The sequence below is a fragment of the Emydura macquarii genome, unplaced genomic scaffold, assembly GCF_026122565.2.
Source record: "Emydura macquarii macquarii isolate MOO-44397 ecotype Brisbane River unplaced genomic scaffold, CSIRO-AGI_Emac_v2 contig_1790, whole genome shotgun sequence".
NCBI classification, from domain to species: domain Eukaryota; kingdom Metazoa; phylum Chordata; order Testudines; family Chelidae; genus Emydura; species Emydura macquarii.
The window spans coordinates 24672948-24688444 of record NW_027131927.1 but is presented as its reverse complement, the minus strand read 5'-3'; the positions used below and the strand labels follow the sequence as shown (position 1 = coordinate 24688444).

Sequence of the window (15497 nt, the reverse complement as noted above, 5' to 3'; positions counted from 1 at the left end):
CTGGGAGTCTTCTGCTGCTCTGAACAGTGCAGTATTGTTGCTAGCAGCATGTCTGGGAAGTAGAGGTCCCTCCTCCCCTTCTTGGTTCTCTTTCCTGAACACACACAGCAGGCTCAGGAGCCAGCTTTTCCTAACGCAGCATCTGTCTCCCTTTGAGGCTTTAGCCAAGCACTTCTTACTCAGGTAAAACTCCCATAGGTACATAGGAGCCCTATCCTGAGACAGGTGGAGCGCTCTGGAAACCAATGGGAGAGATATGCTGTGGCCCTTTAAAAGTAACTGGGTTTGTGCCGGTTGATGCACTGCACTGCACCGGCTGAAAGAGGGGAGAGCAGCCTACACAGAACCCAGGTGTTCTCTCTAAGCACAAAAACTACCATGACAATTGGGAACCTAAAGCTAAATGAGCAGCACCTTGGAGGGCTCTGCCTGTGACCTGAGCTTTACTGGCAAGGGCAATTGAGTACGTGTCTCTGGTGTGCTGGAGCTGTGGATAAACAGAAGCAGGCTCCAAGGCTGAGACTCTGGGCTCCTTCACCAGCCCTCAGTTACATTTGAGAGGCAGCTGTAGAAATGCACGGTTCTGTCATTGCCTCAACTCAGGTAAGGTGAGAGCAGAGAAAGGCTTAGGAAATGGGTCGTTTCCATCTTTCATTTAGGTAAAGTTGGAACATCCCTTCTTCCTGAGCTCGTGTGTGTCAGGCCAGGGTCTGAATGCCCAGGGCCTTCACTCTGAGACAAAGCACAGTCATCAGACAAGTGCCTGCAGCTGTATTTAGCTGCTGTAAGCCCATTTCCATTGCAAGAAATGGGACACAGCAGGAACCCTTTCATGAAAGTTTGACACAAATACACATTGCTCTTGCTATGTGGGGACATCCGGGGCAGACAGACTCTACTATGAATTTTCAAGTGTGTATGGATCTGTGGAAAGAGCTAGATCTCTTTCTTATTCACATGCAACGTTGTGGAGACGGGGAGAGAGTGTGACGTCCTGAGCTTCAAGACACTGGTAAATCTTTCATTCAGGTGAAGATTTGACAGCAAAGCGAGGGCAAAACTCACTGTGAAGTGTCCCCTGCCAACAGAGTCAGAATTTAAGAATTCAGCTCCCCAGTGGCTTGGCTATTGAGGCAATATGTGCTTTGGGGGCAGGGACTCTCCCTCTCATTCCTGCTGGTGTCCTTCCCCAGTATCACTAGCATCTGGTGCAACTGAAGGGCAGCTAACTAATATGCATCTTTGTGATGCAAGAGGGAAGCCCTTAAAGTAACTTGGTGTGGCGGACAAGGCAGAGGAAAGAGATCTATAGCACCATCAATGCTTTCACTGAAGCCAGCAGATTCCAATGCAGTCAAAGACACTCCCCCAGTGGTTCATCAGGCTAAGGCACATCATAGCCAATGGTACACAAGAGAGTTACAGATTCAACATCACATCTGACTGCCATAAACCAATGGAGCAGGTACCCATTTTGCAGCTGGAGAAACAGAAGGTGGCTTTTAAGCATGAGCACAAATGAGCCTCAAATCCACATGCCGTAGGATTGCAGCTGAGGGCCCGAACCACTCCTCCACTGCACTCTAGTGGAGTGAGGAAGGCATACTTTCACACCACACTTCTCTCCAAGCTGAATGAAAGCCCACTCAGAACGTGTCCCTCCCTCTTCCACACCTTCAAACAAAGACAGCTGCTAACAAGTGAATTAAACATCAAATTTATTGCATGATACTGAACTATGTACACACACATAGAAAATAAAAATTTTCTATAGCTGGATATTTGTCTTAAATGCTGTATTAGAAAGAGTCTGACAGGCTACCAATGTAGTAATCAGCGCGTTTTAAAAAAACCCCACACCTGCAACCTTTGGCAAGGGAGGTGCAAAGTTAAATCCTACATCTCGAACATGGTACATAAATATTGTCTGTTATATAAATACATCCATTCTCCAAGAGCCATGGATTTAAAATTAGATTTACACCGATTCTTGGAAAACAAGAAGAGCTTGTTCACCATTTTAACATATGGAGGGGGGAAAAAGAGGGCTCACTAATTTTTTGGGAAATGGTTAAGTCAGCCTTTCACCCACCCAAAAGTGTTAACGTACATTTAAAAAACATGCTCAACAAAAGCTTCATAACAAAGATTGCCTTTAAGTCCCAGCATTCAATGGCGACACAGTGTCAAGTAGACCTGTTGTGCTGCAAAACTGCTGATTCCAAACATATACAAGCCTTCAAAAGCGGATTCACATTGTCCTGTGGATTTGATTCTGGTTTCCTGTGCAGCTGCCAGCTCACATTTTATCATGATCCCATGCCTGTGAGGATGGGAAACCAGGACTAGATTAAGTCTACATTTGCTCTCTAATGTAGACTTGTATATTGTGCTTCTATATTGGTAGAGGGTCAGTTTGGGAAACCAATTACTACATTTTGTTCTTCCTCAGAACTAAAACCAAGTGTCCCTGCCCCCAAGAGAACCCTTTGAAAAGCTAAGCAGGGAAAGACACCACCAAAAATTCAGACCAAAGACTCCATAGTCTGGTGCAAACAAAAGGAGTGTGTACCAATTGGAAGAGGGTGGGAGACCCTGCTCCACTGCCCTGAAGGGAGGGTAGTAAGGCAGGGCTGTAGCAATTCTATGCAAGCAAGAACCAGTTGGCATTTTTTGGGGGGGGTGGAGAGTGACAGTTTAATAAAAACACCATTTCACCCCCTTCCAGAAAAGCAAGGAGCAGCAAAGACCAAACTACTTCAGATGCTTTAAAGGAAAAGGCGGGGTGAGTGAGAGAAGGTGGGGGGGGGGAGAGAGAGAGAAAAAACTGCCAGGGAATTTAACCCAAAAAAAGAAGGCTGACCTGATTTTGTTTGCTGGGCTTACAATGTCAATGCAAATGTTCTCCTGCTAAAACCCCAGCAAACGTTGACAGCGTCACACTGGGCCTCCATGGCCTTTGTTTTCTAATATTTCGATGTTACAAAAATAAAACCTGCTCCATTTATGTTTCCCGTTTGTGTCTCTGGCCAATCAGGCCAAGCTAAAGCCCTCATAGTGGTCAATGGCTTGTGTAAGCCGCACGCTCAGGGTCTCCTTGCTGCTGTACTTGGGCAGGTCGAGCAGGTTATAGCAGGTGTGAGCGATGGGCAGGTACTGCTCCCCGCTTGCCGTGGACTGGATGATGATGCGTAAGCTTGACATGCCGTAGATAGGGATGCGGTCGCTGCCGGTCAGGAACACTGAGGGAGCAGAGAGAAAGCAGGTGTGTTAGAGCAGGCACCCTGATGAAGGGATCAACCCCACAGGACAAATCCTGCCCCTGTTAAGGCCCCATTACCCTCCCCTCGAGGCATAAAGCGGCCTTAAAGGGGCAGAAACAGCCTCCCCTGAACCGTAGTGCAAGGATGACCTAGGTGCTGTGCACTGCCCCCCACTTGGGGGGGGGGGGCGTGTGCCAAGGTGAAGCTGTGTGTCAGGAGCGCGTGCAGCATATGGCATGAGGAGAGGGCGGTATGGTCCAGCTAGTATGGGCTCTGGATCAGCCCACTGGCAGCTGCCGGGATGCTGCTGTAAGGAAAAGCAAATTGCAGGGCTGCACCAACTGTAACCAGGGGCTATCTATCTCAGCACAGACGCTACGAGGCAGCCTTCTCCCTATCCTGCACTGGCCCTTCCAGCGATGGACAGCTTGCCATCTGGCCCTAGAGCACGCCTGCTCCCTGGGGTCTGAAAGGCTGCCCCACTGCAGAGGAGGAGGAAAGCGTGATGGAGGGGTTACAGCAAGAGGCTTTGAGCCTGTGCGGTCAGCAGGGGTCAAGTCTAGAGGCAATGGGGCCACACACAGGAAGGCTAGTGGTAGAGGGGGAATCAATCAGGAAACATTTGAAGGCAGTTGGAGTCATTAAGCCATCACTGAGGGTGCTAGAGGCATTTGGGGGGGGGGGGGGGGACGACACACGACGACGGACACACACACGCGCCGGGACACAGAGGCAGTAGAGGCGTCAACAAGCAAAAATGCAGAGGTAATTGGGATGCTAGAGGGTGAGTTTACAGGTAGTTGGGTTCACACAGCGCGCTATAAAGGTGAGGAGGTAGTTAACACCTGTGCCAGTAGCGCACAGGCCACATCTGCCCCAGGAGGTGCCAGCCTCAGGCTTGAACCCACTGCTTCAGTGTTTTCTGCACTAGCTACGGACTGGTTAAGCCAACCAGACCCCAGAGAAATATGTGCCCCAAGCCGTTTTGGAAAGGAGCAACATATCACCACAGTGACTTCGTGGTGTCCAGCATGACACAGGCAGGTGGACAGCACCTCTCTGTCAGTGCAATAGCTCCAGTCTCATGGTACTTGCTTTGGGTGGGGCAAGTAGTTGCCATAGTCCCCCTGTTCTCTAACGGGTATGTGCCCTTTTTCGAAGGTTTTTGCTAGCCTGGGACCTAAGTGGCACTCTTTCCTCCCGCTTAGCCGTTCTAAAAGCAAGGCCCAACAGGCCGGAAAGCTGCTTGGCCTTCTCCACCTTGTCGCCACATGGGACCCTGGCTGCAGGTCAGGGGAAATAGGTCAAATAGAGCAGTTTTGTGCACGGTAGTGGGGTCCAATAACTCCAACCTGCTCAGCTCTGGCAGAAGGAGCCAGACCTTGCGTTTAGCTCTGCTCTGCTCACAAGCCCAAAACTGCCTGTTTGGCTGGCTACTTCCATAATAGTGGGCACTGAATTTGAAAAGTCTGAATGCTTGTTTAGGCTCTCAGGTCAAGCGTTCAATACCTGCATGAGGTCAAGCCTGGGGATCATGGAGGAACAATCTGGAGTCATACAGGGGATAAGTTTAAAGGCAGTTAAGGTACAGGCCGCCTTTGGCCACAGAGGTGGCAGCCAGGGAGTTGACCCTATCACCTTTACATTTTATGCAGTAGTTGCTGCGCTGCCCAGACCACAAGGAAGTACTTTCTGCAGCATCTTGTCAACCTGTCACTACTGTGACCTCATTGCATCTGTGGACTATACCAGGGTTCAAAGAAGAGCTAGCTAAGTTAGTTGAGGGTAGGTCCATCAATGGGTATTAATGGCTAGGCAGGGGGTGCTGCTTGCAAGCAGCTGGGAATGACTGCCGGGATGGATCACTTGATGATTACCTATTCTAGTCAAGCACCTGGCATTGGCCACTGGCGGAAGACAAGGTACTTGGCTAGATAGACCTGACAGTTCTCATGTCTAGTATGATATGGGCAGGTGGACAGAGTAGCTCGGTAAGTGCAGTAGCTCCAAGGGTAGGCTGTTTGCTTTGGGTGTGAAAAGTTGTTGGGTCAATGCCCTCATTTTTCAACAGCAAGGGGTGCCTCCCCTTTTAGAAAGTTTTGCCAGCCACGGCACTGGGCGCCTCCAGTGCCCCCCCTTCCTCCCTCTGTTGGCCTTTCAGGAAGCAAGGCACAGCACGCCAGAAAGCTGCTTGGCCCTGACCCTTCTCCACCTTGCAGCCAGCAGCACATGGGACCCCGGCTGCAGGCCAGGGGAAACAGATCAACTAGCAGAGCAACTTCTTTGCATAGCAGCAGCATCCGATGACCCCATCCTCTAGTCTGCTCTGCGGTGACAGGAGGCGCCAGCCCTTGCTTTTAGCTATGCTTGATTTGCTCTGCTCAAACACCCCAAAGCCATCTGTGGGGCTGGCTTCTGTTAGAGCCAGGGCCACTTAGCTCAAATAGCTGGGTGCTTCATTAGGCTGTCAGCAGTAGTGAGTTCAGTATCTACTGTAGGCAAAGGCTGCTGGGCTGTCTTCCCATCTTTTGTCCCCTGCACTATGCCAGTCAGCCAAAAGAGCAAAATTCATCTCCCGGGGCCTGATCAAAAGGGGGTCACGCATGGTCATGGAAAGCAAGGCAGGAGGTAGTTACTGTCCTAGCAGGATGGCGGGGTAAATAATGAATGTACAGGAAATTGGAGTCAGGAAAGGGTCGATGAGGAATGCTGGAAGGCCGGCTCTGAAACCCAGGAAAGGCTGAGAACTTGTCTACACTACCACTTACTTCAGTATAATTTATGTCGCTCAGGGGTGTGAATAGTCCATCCCTCTGAGTGACATCATTACACCAACCTAAGGGCCAGTGTGGACAGTGCTATGTTGGCAGGAGAGATGGTGCAGCTGCACCGCTACAAGTGCTCCTAGTGTAGACTAGCCTTGAATCAGGTCCATGTAGCCCTGTAGAACTTTCAAGTGCAATTAGTGGGTGACCTGCATGCCTGTTATTTCCTTAAGAGCAATCTGCAGGCTGCTCGAGCCTCCATCTTGAGTTCCGCCGTGACAGTGGGAATGGTCGCTAATAAAAAGGAGGCATTGTCTGAAAAATGTCTACAACTTGAACAAAAAATTGGGGAATTGGAGAAAGAATTGGAAGACACTCAATCTGCCCTTTGAGTCGTAATGCAGGAGAATCTGGGACAGAAAAAGGCAGCCTCCCATTGGTCACTGCAATCGAATCATCGCTAAATTACAAACCAAGTGAGGTGGAGCAAGATGGCCACCATTGCAGGTTCCCATGCAACTGAGTCCTCAGCCACCTCCTCAGAGTAGAAGGGAGATTTATATTCCTCATATTTTGATTATGAGTGTGATTTATGGCATGATGATCCAGATCAGGGAGATTGTCACCCTCAGCATTGTGTCAGGCGAAGACCAATTGAGGCATCAAAATGGCAATCGCACAGAAGTGGTAAATGAGACTACAACCACTTCCCAAACAAATTTGAGCCATTGCTCAGTCCGTGGAACCTTTAACAGCAGAAACCATCTGAAGCTGGCTTCCAAACTGGGAAAGGGAAGCTAAAGTAAATGGATAGACAAACTGAAATTTTTGATTAGTGGTTGTAGCTTCTCTGCCACCAAATCAACTATTCCCTCCCCTCACCCCCAAGATTCTAGAAAAGCATGGGGAACCGCAATTAATAGACACTAAAAAGAATCTAGCTACTACACTCTTAGGGGAAAATAGTTTGTACCCTAGTCTCATGAATATAAAATGAGACCCCCTCAGGCTTTTGGGGAGGTCATGCTTTAATCTTCCTGGATGCCACTCATGATAATGTGGTCTACAAACAAATGGTTTTAGGAATAGGATTGCCTTGGTGGTCAACGCAAATAATACTTATGGTGAAATCCAGAACGCCGCCAAGCATACATATGGAGCATGGCAGGATAGCTCTGCTAGGTGAGACTTAAAAAATAAAAGGAAAAAACAGGATCTGTTGTGACCATTCAAGGAAAACAGAAAGGAGAGGAAAAAGGTCACAACAGACAGATAAAAAGGGATAAAAGAAAAGATCAAAAAGGGACCTTCGTATTCTGAGACGAGGGATGTTTAAAAAATATGAAGAAGTCAAAGAAGGAATTCTCTACTGGAAGCTAATACTGAGACGTTCTACACATGAGCACATAACATCTGGAAAGCCTTTTGCTAAATCTGTGCCTGCAAACACAGTTAGAACCTTGGGTGGTGACCCAGGATTGGAGCCTCGTGCTCCTTCCCCACAATAGGACAGCCTGCCACAGCCACCCGGGGATCCCTGGAGGCACCCCAATGTTAAAATCATGATAGGAGATAGGCAATATAAACTGTTAGTAGGAGAGACATGAATTGGTTGGATACACTGATGATGTAGGCATTCTTGGGAGTGACATTCTCCAGAAAACCCATACTATGTTGGTTATGGGAAACAAATGGTCTGTATTATAAAGGAAATAGAAACTAATCTTGAGTGAAGGGAAGGCATGGAAGGCACTTAGTACGTGAGAGCCATCACTGAATCCATCTCAATGCCTCAGGGAGAACCCCCATGGGACCAATTAATAAACCAATTTCCTAAATTGTGGGCTACCCATAAGCAACACTACGGAAAGCTCACTGGAGAAGTAGTAATTGAGGGAAGTGATCCTTCACTGAAAAAGAAGTACAAGTACCCTCTGGAAGCAGAAGAGGAAATTTACTCAAATTATGCAGTCCTTAGCAGGGGATACTAGTTGTCACAACTAGCAAAAACAGTTCTGCTGTTTGGCTGATCCATAAACTGGATAGTTCCCGAAGACTAATTATTGATTGTCAAACACTGAATCAATATATTCCTGCAGTTGCCCCAGTCGTGGCATCCTATCAGGACCTATTAGAAAGAAAACCATTTCTTTCCATCAGTTTCTCCAGTTTTATGTAATTAATGGTTTCTAGTCTGTCCCTGTGGCCAAAAAAAACCAATGTAAGTTTGCTTTCATGAATAAAGGTCAACAATTTACATGGACCTAACTTCCTCAGGAATTTAATAACTCTTCAACATTATTTCATGCATCTATGACCAAAGTTCTGGCTCCTCTTTTAGAAACTAATCAAGTACTGGTAGATGTTGACGACACATTCGTTGCCACAGAAACGGAGGAAGAACATAAAAAAGTCCTAATTTGGTTGCTTAAACTACTGCGTGAGGCAAAATTAAAATTAAATGGGGGGAAAAAAAGATCAGATAGCCAGGAATATCATTCCTGGGAACTGAAATTGGCCCTGATGGCAGACAGTCCCTTCAGGAGCGAGTCCAAGCTATCTTAGACCAGTGGTTCTCAATCAGGGGTACATGTACCCTGGGGGGTAATGCAGAGGTCTTCCAGGGGGTACATCAACTCATCTAGATATTTGCCCAGTTTTATAACAGGCTACATAAAAACCACTAGTGAAGTCAGTACAAACTAAAATTTCATACAGACAATGACTTGTTTATACTGCTCTAAATACTATATATTGAAATGTAAGTACAATATTTATATTCCAATTGATTTATTTTATAATCATATGGTAAAAATGAGAAAATAAGCAATTTTTCAGTAAAAGTGTGCTGTGACGCTTTTGTCTTTTTATGTTTGATTGTGTAAGCAAGTAGTTTTTAAGTGAGGTGAAACTTGAGAGTACACAAGACAAATCAGACTCCTGAAAGGGGTACAGTAGTTTGGACTACTTAGACCTCCCAATACCAGCATCTGAACAGGAATTGAGATCCTTCCGGGGATTAGCAGGATTCAATAGGCAATTTATTTCAATATTTGCTGAAATTGTTAAACGCCTGTATAAACTTCTCAAAAAGGGAGAATTTGGGACTGGAAATCTGAACACAATCAAGCAGTACAGGACGTAAAATCAAAAATTGCCCAGATAACTGCACTGGCACATCCTAACACAGAAAAAACTTTTATTTTAGAAGTAAGAGCTTTGTCTACAGCTCTTTCCGCTGTGTTAATGCAACATCAGTTGGGCAAGAATAAATCATTTGCCTATGCTTTTTGGCTTCTTAGTCAAGTGGAGGAAAAATTTTCTGCATGCGAAAACAAGTTCTAGCAGTGTATTAGGCCATTCAGCATTTTGAATCTCTTACAGGATTAAACACTATAATCCTTAGGACTTCCCACAAACCTATAAAAGCTTTTTTCTCCTGGAAAATTAAAGATGGACAGGTATCAAATTCTCAGCTGGCTCGCTGGACTTTAGCTTTAATGGAATGAGATTTGCAGGTACAGACTCTATGTGGACCATCTAAAACTGCTTTAGGATTATTGGTAGGTGGGAGTCCCCATGCGTGCCCATTTCCTCTGCTGACCACTCAAAAGGGTTTCCTTTCTGAGGCTTCAAAATAGGATAAGAAACCTTTTCCTGAACAAAAATCTATTCAGGTCTGGTTAATAGATGGTTCATTGTACTATATAGCTGGAAAAGCCTACACTGGTTTTGCATATGTAGATCCTGTCAATCAGACACTGATTGCAAGAAAATTCAGTATGCTGAATTGGCTGCAGTATGCTGTGCCTTGGAAAATGTTTCTTTAGAAAATAATACATGTGTATTCTGATTCTCAGCGGGTCTGTATGGCTCTACTTGACTGGCTTCCAGAATGGAAAGAAAATGCTATGTTCAGATGGTAAACCTGTAGCACATGCTGAATTATACCTGTATATAATTACCCTTTTACAAAGGAGAACAGGTAAAACTTCAACTGGCAAAGTTAAAGCTCATCAAAAGAAAGGACCCACAGCAGAATGGAATGATTGGGCTGACTCTGAAGCTAAACAGGGAGCATTAAATGGACCCTGCTGACAGGCTTCCAAATGGAATGCTGTGGCAAGGATTCCAACAAATGAGCCAGAAAATACAGATAGCCTCGCTGCAATGCAGAACAAAAATCTAACTCTGAAATCTCTCTTTAAAAAGACTAGTGATGGAGGAGCTCCTCTTTGAGTATTACCCGAAAGGGAGGTGGGGGGGCTACTCATCACAAAACCCCAAGGCCAGTGAGTGTGGGTACTGCCTAAACATTTAAGAAATGAGATCACGCATTATGCACATGATCAAGGGGGTATCAGGACATTGCTCATTCAACAGAAAGTCTATTGCAAACAGCTTGGTGGCCTTCTGTAAAATTGGCTATTGACCAATATGTCAGAAATTGCTTACAGTGTGCTGCTCTTAACACAGATCAGGGGAGAAGCAAGATTTTCTTACACACCCAAAGGATATATGGTCCATGGTTCAAATTGATTATATTGGGCCCTCACCTACCACACCTAATATATACCTCTTGGGAATAGTGGCTACTTTCACAAAACGGACTGAAGCTTTCTCTGTAAAAACTAACACTGCTTTAAATGCTGCTAGGTGTCTCACTGAACATGTGGTGCCTAGTGAGGAATTCCTATTCTTCTTCTTCGAGTGATTGCTCATTTCCATTCCATTATAGGTGAGTGCACGCCACCGTGCATGGTTCCTGGAACTTTTTTCCCCTTAGCAGACCCCGTAGGGCCAGCTCTGGTGCCCCCTGGAGTCCTGCGCACATGCCGCAGCATATGAGGCACTGCCGGCCCTACGCCCCCTCAATCCCTTCTTTCTGCCAACTCCAGCAGCAGGGACCGGGGGTGGGTTGTGGAATGGACATGAGCAACACATCTCTAAGAACAGCAGTTACTGGTAAGTAACCTTGTTTTCTTGAATCTGACCAGGGATCCCAATTCAAGGGAGAGCTAACCCAACTGGTATGCAAGCTCTATGGAATCAAGCAGAGATTCCATATCCCTTACCATCCCCAGCGTAGTGGGAATGTGGAGCAGTCAAACTGCAGAATTAAAGAGGCACTTAAAAAGATTATCACTGAAAGTGGAAAGGATTGGGACATTAAATTACCACAAATTCTGATGGGTCTTTGAGCAGCTACTAATACCTCTCCTGGATATAGTGCATTTGAATTAATGACTGGTAGGCAGCTACAGTTACCAGAGATCTGGTACGCTCCTGTTTCAGAAGAATGGCAAGCAGCAGTGTCTGCTGATAGACTTCTGGAGCAACTGAAAACTAGACTGGCCAAAATGACCAAAAGAGCAGCTCAGCAGCTAGGAGAAAGTAAAGGGAAAGTGCAAAGAGGATTTCTCCATAACAAAAGAATAGAACTTGAAGTAGAGAGTCAAGTAATGGCAAAATGTCTAGGGAAAAGGGAACATGTCTTCTCTCCCCATTGGGAAGGCCCCCATGTTATTACTGATAAGCTGAGTTCCTTTGTCTATCAAGTATGTTTATCTCAAAAAGGAAGATGGTTAAAGTGGTACCATAGGGGACAATTAAAACCCTTTGGTGAATCCGAAAAGTTAGAGACTCAGTCATTGATTTAAGCAGGGCAAGACGCCCTCTGTTTTTGTTTGTTCTTTTTCAGAAATATGTGCAGGGCATCACCAGTTATCGCTACCACCATGTGCTTTATAGGAATCCTGGCTAACACCATGTGGCATTAAGAAGAAGTGGCTAGAAGGTCTATTCGAAACTGCCAAAGTTATCAGGGTCCAGCAGTGGTGAGCTCCCTCAGCGGTAGAGTGGCCGTGGTCTGGTTCAGCACTATTATTGGCAGAAATCTGAGACTTATCTTTCAAAATCACATTAGGAGAAAATAATACAACAGTGGCCACTACTGGAAAAATGGTTCTAAGCTTATTTGAGGATTGTAGAATTGCCACCCTATATAGAAGGTGTAGTCAATAGGCGGACCCACAGACCAACTCCGGACTGACAAAGGCTTTTGAGCAGACCATGAAATCTTTTTATTTACTTATTATCATTATTGTAATTTTTTTTGTATTATATTCTCTGAAGTCTGAACCTTGATTATACCTTGACCAAGAAATTGGGACCTTATAGAAACTCCTATAGAATCATAGGACTGGAAGGGACCTTGAAAGGTCTTCTAGTCTGTAGAATATAGAAAGAATAGTTAATGGGTTTGTGCTTTAAGATAGAATAGTAAAGTATATAGCTTGGGAAAAGGGCTGGAAGGACCTGATAAGGGCAGTCCGTATGCTAGCACAGCACAAATAGAGGGCGAAAATAAGAACGGATGAGCTGACTGCAGCCGGTTGGGTAAAAACAGGAAGTGCCAACCTGGTCACTGTGAACATGTCACATGATGTAACCACACTGACCACAAAAGTGACACTGTTCACTGGTTAGTTATATATTGATCAAGCTGACTGAAAAAGTGACACTGTTCACTGGTTGGTTACACACTGATCAAGCTGATCAGTTTGAGGGTATTTAAACTCCCTGAAGTCAGTCACACTTTGGACTGCAGCCCGCTGGGATCCTCAATAGCTGGACCGAGTCCTTCTATGAACCAGCAGCGTCTGAGGGATGGCTAACACTTATCAGAGTCGACTCAGCCCAAGGGGCTTAGGGAAAGAAGTGCTTTTTGATAATGTATGAAAGTACACTTGCTTTAATATAACTAAGTTTACAAGCAATCATCTGTCTGTAAGCATGAGGATAATTAGGAGTTTACAAGTGACCGTCTGTCTGTAAGCACAAGGTAATAAGTAATAGAATTGTGTACTATAAGATAGAGTTTACAAACTACCATCTGTCTGTAAACATGAGGCAATAAGTAGTGAAATTGTATAAACGACCATCTGTCTGTATAGTGTAACAAGGAGTTTACAAGCGACCATCTGTCTGTAAGCATAAGGTAATAAGTAATAGAATTGTGCACTATAAGAAATGAATACATGCATGGTAGAGTATTAGGCCTTTGTATCTTTTTCTGATTTTGTGTTTGTATTAGTTATGTCTCTGTACTTTGTTTTTTACTAATGAATAAATAAATGAGCAATATTTCTTCGGTTGAAACCTTGTTTGCATTCTTGTTCGGTCATCCCCATCCCTCGATTGAAGCAACTCCTCTGATCTCGGAACCCCGTGACCCTAGAGTAAAAGCCTTACCGGCCGTTTTGGGGCCACAGTCCAGTCTTTTGCACTCAAGGCAGGACTAAGTATTATCTAGACCAGTGGTTCTCAACCTATTTACCATTGTGGGCTGCATATGCAGCTCCCTCTGTGTTATGTGGGCTACATCCACACAATATATATATATATATACTCCCTGTATGGCCCTGAGGATGTCACATGTGCAGCAGCTGTGTGCTGATTGGGCCACAAGCAGTCCACGGGCCAAGAACCACTGACCTAAGGCACCCTGCCAGGTGACTGTCTAATCTGCTCTTAAAAAACAAACATTGCCCCTGCCCTTTGGTAACGAAATTGAGAGAGGAACAGGGAACACAGGGAGGGAAAGCCTGCAACCAGTACGAGCCCCAGAAGGGCTCTGCATACATGGCCACTTCCATCTGAAGCACCCTGGGGAAGGCTTGGAACCTGAGCTGAGCTTCTGAGCTGAAACAATAACCTCTTGCAAGGGGCTTGATCATTTGAAACTCTCTCTGCTGACTGTGTGTTAGTTATTGCAAGAGGAGGAGAATTCACCTGAAACCTTTTCAAATACAGGGAGATATTCTTGTACTATGGACCTTGTTCTCTGCTGATAGTGGCACTCCCGGCCGACTGGCCCTGCAGTCAGTGGAGTTACATCATCAGGGAATCTGGCGCAGTGGTGTTGGAGTTGTTAAAAGGAATCAGCTAAAATAAGTTGACAGCAAATATTTCCAGGCTTGCCCCCGCCCCCATGCCCAGGGCTGGCTGAGCTGCAAGCCGGTGGCTGCCTGCCAAGCAGAACTACCACAAAGAGAATGGACTGGAACGTGGAAAAACCACCACAAATATGCAGCCTGGCCTCTGTCATGTGAAAATAAACAAGGGCAGTTCTAAATAGCTGTTGTACTGACCTTAAACAACAGACTCCCAGACTCTAGATCCAACCCAGCTCTTACATACGTAGCACCTGTGATCATGCACTACGCAAGCTAAACTGCTGGCAGTTGGACTGTGTCCCTGTATGAAAATCAGCAAAGCTCTGGACACAGATACGTGCAGCTCTCAGAGCAGACCAGAGCGCTCGGTCCTTTCAAATTTATCGCTGTCATGAACTCACTCTGAAGGGTTGCGGCAAAGCTTTGCTGAGAATAAGGGGGCAGGGGAGGGAGGAGGAAGGAAGTGTGTTGGCAAAGGAGGCAGAAACTGGTGGCAAGAATGTAGAGCCTGGGCTGGTGCCGACATGGCACATAGGGCGTGAGTTGACAGTGAGTGCCCCATGGAAACAGAGGTCCGAGCTCTGCTGAATTCAGCAGTTTTACTTTGCAAACTTCTGCATCTTCACTTCCACCACAGAATAAAAGACCAAAAAAGGAGAGAAGAAGAGTTTCCCCTTCTGTAACAAACCCCTCTGCCAATTGACAAACCATCTGACAGTCACACCTTGCGAAGCTCCAAACAACTAGATAAAGGATTAGTGGAGGAGCCCAGCAGCACCTGGTGCAACACGGAGCACCATGCGCTAGAGGGTGGGGTTTTCACAAGCATGCCGGAGTGGGCCAAATCTGGACCCACTGAAGTCAGCAAGAGCTTTACCGTAGACTTCAATAGACGCCAAATTAGGCCAATGTTGAATGCTGTGGCCAATCCCACTCTAATACCGCATTTACACAGACACTACAAGAGGCCTCCCCAGGAAGCCAAGGATCAACAAAAAAGGAAAGCTGAGACCAGCAGAGAGGTCCCTGCAAAGAAGTTGAGGGGAAGGAAGGGCTGCTGTATATTCATTGCTTATTGTTGCTATTTCAGCTCCCTTTTGGCTCTCTCATTGCACCTGCAAAGCCCTTTGCTAAAAGCAAACTCCATTTTTCACCACGGCAAGAAAAAGAAGAGTGGCTAAGCAGGTTTCACATGCTAAATCCAACATAAATCATTGTTCTCCATCTGTTACAGCAGCACCCAGTGTATGCTGGATGCTGCACTGACACGCAGGAGCCCCAAACAGCTTGCAATCTAAAAACCACCCTGATTTCCTAGAGGGAAGGATTTTCATAGTGCTATGAGGGAAGAGACAGCTTTTCACAGCTCACAATCCTGGTGTTTCTCTCCTCTTCTTTCCCATCATCATTTCAGTGTTTTGGATCACCCTTTAAATTTCATCTACGGTGAAAGACTGGAGGTCTTCTTTGGTTTTTGATATACACTGTTTGTACTGCCGCTATTTCTTCTT

The 15497-nt window shown here is 45.8% G+C and overlaps 1 protein-coding gene across 3 annotated transcripts in view; it reads right to left on the bottom strand.

Annotated features, from left to right (window-relative positions):
• Positions 1-1701: 1701 nt before the first annotated feature.
• The window catches only part of HERC3 (HECT and RLD domain containing E3 ubiquitin protein ligase 3), an 89391-nt gene continuing 75595 nt past the window's right edge, over positions 1702-15497 (bottom strand). For all 3 annotated transcript variants that reach the window (XM_067557156.1, XM_067557158.1, XM_067557157.1), the window contains one exon: positions 1702-3242. In XM_067557156.1, the coding sequence (XP_067413257.1) occupies positions 3034-3242 (209 nt within the window). In that variant the 3' untranslated portion in view covers positions 1702-3033. The remainder of the gene's footprint in view (positions 3243-15497) is intronic.